This window comes from Procambarus clarkii, chromosome 58 (assembly GCF_040958095.1).
Source record: "Procambarus clarkii isolate CNS0578487 chromosome 58, FALCON_Pclarkii_2.0, whole genome shotgun sequence".
Taxonomy (NCBI): domain Eukaryota; kingdom Metazoa; phylum Arthropoda; class Malacostraca; order Decapoda; family Cambaridae; genus Procambarus; species Procambarus clarkii.
The window spans coordinates 29,140,225-29,150,662 of NC_091207.1; the positions used below are offsets into that span (position 1 = coordinate 29,140,225).

The window sequence follows — 10,438 nt, forward strand, 5'->3', positions numbered from 1 at the left end:
CAAATAGCCTCGGCTATCACCTCATTATGTCCGGTCGTGATGGTCAAGTGGATTAAGGCGTCTTGTACATACCAGTTGCGTTGCTTCTGGGAGTATGGGTTCGAGTCACTTCTGGGGTGTGAGTTTTCAGTTATATATATATATATATATATATATATATATATATATATATATATACATACATACATACACACAAACCTGCTGTATGGGTAACAGCTTCTCCCCCGAATCAACTTACCCTGGCTTTGCGCCCTGGTGAGGCCACTCCTGACCAGGCTGACACCAGAGCACAACTCCATAGTCTCCTGAGACCGATGGATGCCTACTATATATAACACCTGTTTCCTATCCTACATTGTGGCTTGGTGATCTTTAAATATTTGCTCCTGGTTTGTTACATCTGGCCCTCTTAAAGAAGTAATGTAGATATATATCCTCCAAAGTGTTAGGAAATTTGAGTATGAGAATCCCCCAGTGTTGATCTTTCTCAAAAGAGATATGTCTTTATGAAGACGAGATCGTCATGAGGCCTTTTGTTCATTAGGATTTTACCCTTTCTTTTCAGATGGCAAAAATGCGTGGTGCTGGGTATGAAACCGTGTTCATCTATTACAAAAAAGGACTCCATAAAGCTACTCAAGGCATTTTGCCAGCAGATTGCCTAACAGCAGCAGACTGTAAATCAATAAGCAATATCTTCCATTTGTGTAAGTACTGTATTGAATATACTAATGCAATATTATATAATATAATTTAATATAATATAATTGCATATACTAATGTAATATATTTTAATATAATGTAATAAAAATAATGCATAGACCTTAATGCAATAAATATAATAACCCTCTAGGATTTGTCTTTGCTCTTCTTATTTTTGAAATATGAAGTTCATAGTTTTGCTTTCCTTTCCTTTCACATTTCATGTTTAACTTTTCTGACTAGTTGGACAAAATATCATGCATACAAGGTTCTTAACCACATTGTTATACATTTGGGGTCACTATTATCTGAACTGATAAACTTATATTATATACTATATTACTGTTCTATGCTAAAAATAAGTTTAAATGTTAAATATTGAATATAAAAACAATTCCTTGTTACCTTGCCTGTTGCCAGATTCACATCCCAATACATGATAAGCACACCTCCCATGAAAGGTATATTGCCAACATATTTTTGCTGATAATTTAATAATTAAATTATAATAGAAATTTTTATTTTCAGATCGCAAGAGGAAGTTGGAGGCTGCAGAATTAATTAAATTATAATAGAAATTTTTATTTTCAGATCGCAAGAGGAAGTTGGAGGCTGCAGAATTAAACCAACTCACAGTTGAACATAATGATTCTGTGACACCATTGACTAGAGGTCAGTAAAATAAATAAATAAATATATATATATATATATATATATATATATATATATATATATATATATATATATATATATATATATATATATATATATATATATATATATGTCGTACCTAGTAGCCAGAACTCACTTCTCAGCCTACTATGCAAGGCCCGATTTGCCTAATAAGTCAAGTTTTCATGAATTAATTGTTTTTCGACTACCTAACCTACCTAACCTAACCTAACCTAACTTTTTCGGCTACCTAACTTAACCTAACTTATAAAGATAGGTTAGGTTAGGTTAGGTAGGGTTGGTTAGGTTTGGTCATATATCTACGTTAATTTTAACTCCAGTAAAAAAAAATTGACCTCATATATAATGAAATGGGTAGGTATATCATTTCATAATAAAAACATTAGAGAAAATTTATTAATTCAGGAAAACTTGGCTTATTAGGCAAATCGGTCCTTGCATAGTAGGCCAAAAACTGCGTTCTGGCTACTAGGTACGACATATATATATATATATATATATATATATATATATATATATATATACATATACACATACATACACACACACACACACACACACACACACACACACACACACACACACACAAAGACAAAGTTGAACTTCATATTTCAAAAATAAGAAAAGACAAAGACAAAGTTAGAGAAGATTCAGCAGTATACCACCAGGCTCGTCCCGGAACTGAGAGGATTGAGCTACGAGGAAAGGCTAAAGGAGCTGAACCTCACATCCCTGGAAAACAGAAGAGTAAGGGGAGACATGATAACCACCTACAAAATTCTCAGGGGAATTGACAGGGTGGACAAAGACAAACTCTTCAGCACGGGTGGGACACGAACAAGGGGACACAGGTGGAAACTTAGTACCCAGATGAGTCACAGAGACGTTAGAAAGAATTTTTTCAGTGTAAGAGTAGTTAATAAATGGAATGCACTAGGAAGTGATGTGGTGGAGGCTGACTCCATACACAGTTTCAAATGTAGATATGATAGAGCCCAGTAGGCTCAGGAATCTGTACACCAGTTGATTGACAGTTGAGAGGCGGGACCAAAGAGCCAAAGCTCAACCCCCGCAAGCACAATTAGGTGAGTACAATTAGGTGAGTACACACACACACACACATACAGTGGGAGTTTGAAGCACTAGGTAGGTAGGTAAATGAGGATGAAATTAGGTATTTTTGGGTTTTACTTTTGAATAAGGCAGAAAACTGAACATGATTAAGATAGCTGCAGAAGGCTTATTAACCAATATGAGGCAGCTCCTATTTATATCCACCCAATCTCATTCATATATATGTCTAACCAACTCTTTAAATACTCAAGGGGTCCTACTTTTGTTACGTGGTAATTCTTTCAAGTTCAAGTAAGTTTATTGAGACAAGAAAAAAAATACATCTCAAAGTGATAGAGTAGCTTAGGCTATTTCTACACCCCTCCACTTCAAGTCCCTCAAGGGGCGCACAAATTCATTGAGTACAAATACACAAATCACAATACAGTACATGTATCCCATTTAAAATTGCAGGTTAATATAGTAAGCACAGCATATTTGCATTTGCATATATAGCATATCAATTTGAAGAATTTCTGTTAGTAATTTGTAAGTGGTGATCATATTACCTCTATTTCTTCTATCTTCTACTGATGGCATGTTTAACGCCTCTAGTGTCGCCTCGTAACTCTTTGTTTTTCAGTTCCAGGAGCCATGTTTTTCTGCATACCGTTGCACCTTTTCAAGTTTATTTATGTGCTTCTTGAGATTTGGGTACCATTCAACTGCTGCATGTTCCAGTTTTGGTCTCACAAAAGTCATGAACATTTTCTTTAGTCTTTCACCATCCTTATAATTAAAAGCAAGTCTGAAGTTGTAAAGTAATGCACAAGCTCCTCTTACTATGTGAGAGGAGCTTTTTGTTCCTCTGGCAGTAGCTTACTATCTAAAACCACCCTTACCTTTATAAGTGTTTCCGGGGCTTAGCCTTCCCATGGTCGTCGACCAGGCCTTCTTGTTGCTGGACTGGTCAACCAGGCTGTTTGACGCGGCTGCTCGTAGCCTGACGAATGAGTCACAGCCTGGTTGATCAGGTATTCTTTGGAGGGTCAGCTAGTTATGCCCCTTGTGTGTAGTGTACAGCATGTTGTGTGGGACTGTCAAAAGCTTTTTTAGGTTTAGATAGACAGTAAATCCAACAACCTTTTTCTTGTAATATATCTGTGACTCTATCATGAAAACTAAGTAGATTTGTTTCACTTCATCTTCCTGTTAGAAAACAATACTGTGTCCAATATTATGTTATGACTCCAGGTGTTCTAGGTACTGCATATCAAACATTTAATACCTTCCTCCCTTGGGAAAGTGTGTGTTTGCCATACTAGATACTTTGCATAGCAGAAAACACTGACCTTATTATTGGCCAGTGTTTATAGAGCAAAAAGTAATGGTTCATAGTTGATCAGCCGGCTTCAACATTGGAGCCCTTCTTCCTGATGCTTGCAGTTAAATTTTTAGTTATAGATGTGAGCGAATTATAACATGGAATTTTCTCATTTTTAATTATAAGTTTATTATATATTTTTTCCATTATTATTATTAATATATATTCTATCTTTTCTAGATTCTAATGGCATTGGATCTGCTAATGACAAGACAACAGACATGGAAGAATCTGGAATACAGCAGCTAGATGATGATTCATCAACCCCAGATATGGGGGAGGAGGAGAAACCCCCAAAATTCAGGAAAATTTGTGATTTTCCAGGATTTAAAAAAAAACATTGCCAGCCAGGCTTAAATAATTATAAATGTCAGTCAGGGTAAAGTAATTAATGAAGTCAGGATATCATTTTATTAAGTTTCTATAAAAACCTCTCTTAGCAAGTGTTTGCCTGTACCATGAAAAAGTAATAAAGTAAAACCACTAATTAATGCTAATGCTCTGTGTTTTGATTAATATTCCTTTTACATAAAGAATTAGGCAAAAAGTAGGCAAGTAGGGGTTGTAAAAGATCCAGTGTGAGTTTGAAGCACCATGTTGGAAACTATGAGGATGAAATAAGGTTCTTTTTTTTATTTTATTTTGAACTAGGCATGGTTTGGAAACTTTTTTAATTTATCAGTGAGAAAATTCCAAAGATTGGGCCCTTTTATTTGCGTGGAGTGTTTGCACAGATTTAGTCTTACTCTGAGGATATATAAGTGATATTTATTTCCGGTATGGTGCTCATTAGTTCTATTAAATAAATAGTGAAAAAGTTTCAGATCAACATTAGCATTTAGGAACAAGGTTTTGTACATGTAGATTGCACAGGAGAATGTGTGGAGTGAGTGTATGTTTAGCATGTCAAGGGACTTAAATAGCGAAGAAGATCTTAAAGGATCAGGTCTTTCTATGGGCTACAGAAAATAATATAGTGTTTAACGAAGATAAGTTCCAGCTCATGTGCTATGGAAAAAATGAAAATATATAGTACCAAGTACAAGTACACCGTACTTGGGCCAAGTACACACTGACATGTGGAACACAAATGTTAATGGGTAGGGTGGGAGAATTCAATTCGTTCACAAAAACATACAAGATACTTACCTTAGTGACTGTAGCCTGTCACTAAGGTAAGATTGAAGGTATTGCAGGAAGTGATATCTGACTCTATAATATTGTAGTTTAAGAACGAGGTTATTGTGGTTAACAGTGTCAAAACATTACATAGGTCAGGAAATAACCCAACAAGGTACTCAATATTATCAAGAGCAGCATGTATCAAGTTCATACTAATCCGTGCATCATTGATGCGTTTTTTGGATCTAAAGCCATATTGGCAAGAGCATATTGTGTTTAGATACATACGAGTAAAGTTGCTTGTATATTAACTTTTAAGATAATTTAGACAAGTTTGGCTAGATTGATATTGGTCTGTAATTGTTGACATAAGTGAGATCACAACTTTTAGGGACTGGGCTAACTTTTTTTGTTAATATCAGGAAAGGTGTGGAGTTCAAGTGATTTGTTGTAGAGCAATGCAATGGCTGTAGCATGAAATCAGGAGTTTTTTTTTGTAAGTTACAGTTTGTATCTCAGCCAGGGCACCTGACTTTGGTTTAAGAGAAAGAATAATGTCATTAACATCAGAGGTATTAGTGGGAGTATAATATTGATATAATAGACTATAAACAATATATTTACCAGGTAAACTCAGGTAAATATATTGTTGAAGTTTAATGTCATGTTTTAAGTTCTAAATTAGCTGAGTGAGGTAGCACCAGGTCGTAACTAAATAATAAACAGATATACAGTAATTCATATCCAGAGTCTGACTAATATATTTGCCAGTGTTGATTCAGGGTAATATCAATGCCAGAGTCAGATTAATATAACTGCCAGAGTCAGGTTAATAAATGCCAGAGTCATGCTAATACATGTACAAAAAAATGTACTCACTTAGTTGTAATGTAGTCACCTAGTTGTATTTAAGGAGGTTGAAATTTAAAATTCAAAATATATAATTTGAGAAAGATTTCTAAAAAACATATATATACCATTTTAATATTTAAACTGTTTAATATGATAAAACAGTTTGAAGCATTAAAAGCCACAACATAGGAGAAATCTGAGAACAAGAGATGTTTTTTTACCCACATGATTATTAACATATGGAACTACCTACCCGCCGAATACGTAAATGGCAAAACTCTACTAACTTTTAAAGTATAGATCATCAAGGCAAATGAGGGGACCTTCTACAAGCAGCTGGCTTTCAGTCTTTTTCAAGACCACTAGTATTTCTGGATCTCAGGTAAACTCAGGTACAGTAATATAATTCTGTACAATATCACAGGTATGAATTCCTGCTAGGCTAAATTGCTAACTCTCTCTGCACACTCTTGTATCAACTCCTAGCATCTTCAACTGGTAAGCACCACACTAAATACACAGTAGGTAATTACAGTTCAGTAATTCTTAACTAAATAATAAGAGTATCTCCAGCAAAATAAGAACTTTATTTACGAGACTAATGACACTTATATATCATGTAAGATGAAACAGTATATTGTAACAAGGTGTTTATATCATATATTATCATTTTTACTTTCTCAACCCAATGTACCTTCTAATATATAAATAAATAAAAAATAAATAAATAAATATATACACGAGAATATTCACACACATTATTATATATATATGTCGTACCTAGTAGCCAGAACGCACTTCTCGGCCTACTATGCAAGGCCCGATTTGCCTAATAAGCCAAGTTTTCATGAATTAATTGTTTTTCGACTACCTAACCTAACTTTTTCGGCTACACACACACACACATACATATATATATTATATATATATATATATATTATATATGTTTCATTGAATATGACCGCATATTCTGTATTTATTATTTTCTGGTTTAGGGCTTCTATCCCTCTAACTATTTTCTTAGCATCAGGGCTTAATTGAAATAGGAGTTCTCCAAAACTCATTTTCGTACTTTTAAGGTGAAGAAAAGAAGTGATTTACTATAGAGTGTATTTACACTTATTTGTATAATTTGCACGACGTTTCGAACCTCCATGGTTCATTCTCAAGTGAACAGATCTTACAATATTAGTTGATTTTATACCCGCATTAGGTCAGGTGATAATACAATGAAGGTGAAAAACATGGGGGGATACATAAGTGAGGTGAAACATAGAGGCTGCAGAAGGCGTATTGGCCCATACGAGGCATCTCCTATCCAAACACAAAGATTAATCCAGTGTAATTGGCCTGTTATGTTGGACATTGTCTTCTGTGTTGGCATCGATATGTTCTTGTCTTGTCCTTACTCTCATGGTTGGTAGAGTAAATAGTTCCGTGATTTGGGTGTTCATGGTAGGTCGCTCTATTCTTATGCATAAGAATAGAGCGACCTACCATGAACACCCAAATCACGGAACTATTTACTCTACCAACCATGAGAGTAAGGACAAGACAAGAACATATCGATGCCAACACAGAAGACAATGTCCAACATAACAGGCCAATTACACTGGATTAATCTTTGTGTTTGGATAGGAGATGCCTCGTATGGGCCAATACGCCTTCTGCAGCCTCTATGTTTCACCTCACTTATGTATCCCCCCATGTTTTTCACCTTCATTGTATTATCACCTGACCTAATGCGGGTATAAAATCAACTAATATTGTAAGATCTGTTCACTTGAGAATGAACCATGGAGGTTCGAAACGTCGTGCAAATTATACAAATAAGTGTAAATACACTCTATAGTAAATCACTTCTTTTCTTCACCTTAAAAGTACGAAAATGAGTTTTGGAGAACTCCTATTTCAATTAAGCCCTGATGCTAAGAAAATAGTTAGAGGGATAGAAGCCCTAAACCAGAAAATAATAAATACAGAATATGCGGTCATATTCAATGAAACATGTTTGAAAGAAAACCTGCTGCCAGTATACACCAATATATATATATATATATATATATATATATATATATATATATATATATATATATATATATATATATATATATATATATGACAATGTCAGACCACGGAGGAAAAATGAAACAGGAAATTTCCTTAAGTACTTTCGTATATTAAATACATCTTCAGAAGGTCCATCTTCAGAAGATGTATTTAATATACGAAAGTACTTAAGGAAATTTCCTGTTTCATTTTTCCTCCGTGGTCTGACATTGTCACATTCTTAATCACGTGTTTATTTTCGTGATATACACACATATATATTATATATATATATATATATATATATATATATATATATATATATATATATATGTCGTACTTAGTAGCCAGAACTCACTTTTTGGCCTACTATTCAAGGCCCGATTTGCCTAATAAGCCAAGTTTTCCTGAATTAATATATTTTTTCTAATTTTTTTCTTATGAAATGATAAAGCTACTCATTTCATTATGTATGAGATCAATTTTTTTTTATTGGAGTTAAAATTAACGTAGATATATGACCGAACCTAACCAACCCTACCTAACCTAACCTAACCTATCTTTATAGGTTAGGTTTGGTTAGGTAGCCGAAAAAGTTAGGTTAGGTTAGGTTAGGTAGGTTAGGTAGTCGAAAAAATATTAATTCATGAAAACTTGGCTTATTAGGCAAATCGGGCCTTGAATAGAAGGCCAAAAAGTGAGTTCTGGCTACTAGGTACGACATATATATATATATATATATATATTTATTTATTTATGCATATACAAGAAGGTACATTGGGAATGTGAGGATACATAATATGGTAATTACAGTCTTGTAAAACCACTAGTACGTGCAGCGTTTCGGGCAGGTCCTTAATCTAAGAAAATTTTAAGTAGGTAAATACTTGTAAAATTTATAGAAAAAAAATGATAACAGTTACATGGAATGAAAAAAAGAAGATGAGAGAAAATTGTAGGTACAGTATATTAAAGCACATAGGTAGCTAAGATTGATTACAATGACAGCTTGAATGGTAGTTGACAAAAATTGGTAGGCACAATACAGCAGAAAACAATATACGATTGATTGCAATGACAGCTTGAATGGTAGTTGACAAAAATTGGTAGTCACAATACAGCATATGGCTATTATATATATATATATATATAAATTATATATAAAAGATGTCTACGTATAAAGATTCACACATTCTGGACTGACTACCTAAAACGGTAATTTTGCTTTATCATCTGAATGCACCAAACTGTGCCTTTTCATATTTCCAAACTGAAGTCGAACACCCTTAAATGAATATATCCATGAAAACTGAATCACGTCCTACTATTTGAAGAATTGTTAGTTCTTTTTCATACTAATATGTCTAGTTTGTGTCATATAAGTATTCATCCCGATGGTTGGTAATATTGGTGAAACAGAAGGATAAAAGTCAAACATCTGTTAACTTTTCTTTTAAAGTACTGTATAGCTGGAAAATATCAGGCAAACCTTCGACAATCTGCCGATTTCCTTTCCTCTTCAAGGCTACTATTGTTAGTGTCTGTCACGGTAAACCTATGTAAAATCGGAAAATTTGTTCAACAGGACCCTGCACTAGAATTGATGTTGGGAGACGCTCTGCTTCGTGGCTGATGGATTAATATTTGACTGTTGGTCAGGACTTGAGCATTGTTAATTACAGTTACACTCTGTTGGAGCACTAGACGGTCAATGGTCGTCGTTCTTCTTTATGATAGGTTCAGTTTATTGTTTAGTCACGGGAGACATCTCCCGTCAGGCAGGGTGCGATCGCACCTCCACAGATCTCCAGTATCATCTATTGATACTGGTAATGGCTCAGGGTACAGTCCTTGCACCGCTGCTTTTCCTTATTCTCATATCAGATATATACAAAAATACAAGTCACAGCTTCGTATCATCCTTTGCAGATGACACAAAAATCAGTATGAAAATTACCTCGGCTGAAGACATTGAAAAACTTCAAGCTGATATTAATAAAGTTTTCGACTGGGCATCAGAAAATAACATGATGTTTAACAGTGATAAATTCCAGGTACTCAGGTACGGTAAAAATGAGGACCTTAAACATAATACAGAGTACAAAACACAATCAAATGTACCCATAGTAGGAAAACAGCATGTAAAGGATTTGGGAATAATAATGTCTAACGACCTAACGTTTAAGGAGCATAACCAAGCAAATATTGCGACAGCCAGAAAAATGATAGGATGGATTACGAGAACTTTCAAATCCAGGGATCCCATCACAATGGTTGTACTCTTCAAGTCACTTGTGTTGTCCCGTCTTGAGTACTGCTCAGTACTCACTTTTCCCTTCAGAGCAGGAGAGATTGCTGAAATAGAGGGAATACAGAGAACATATACGGCACGCATAGACGCAATAAAGCACCTAAATTATTGGGATCGTATCAAAGCCCTCCAAATGTACTCACTAGAAAGAAGACGAGAGAGATATCAAATAATATACACCTGGAAGATATTGGAGGGCCAAGTACCAAATCTACACAGTAAAATAACAACGGACTGGAGTGAACGATATGGAAGAAAATGTAGAATAGAAC

At 34.6% G+C, this 10,438-nt stretch overlaps 1 protein-coding gene across 1 annotated transcript; it reads left to right on the top strand.

Moving 5' to 3' along the window:
* The first annotated feature begins 452 nt into the window (after positions 1-452).
* On the top strand, positions 453-4,258 carry LOC138353482 (uncharacterized). The gene is made up of 3 exons (XM_069306453.1): positions 453-707; positions 1,294-1,374; positions 4,013-4,258. The coding sequence occupies exons 1-3, from the start codon at positions 566-568 to the stop codon at positions 4,213-4,215; spliced, it is 426 nt and encodes a 141-aa protein (XP_069162554.1). The 5' UTR covers positions 453-565; the 3' UTR covers positions 4,216-4,258.
* The last annotated feature ends 6,180 nt before the right edge of the window (positions 4,259-10,438 follow it).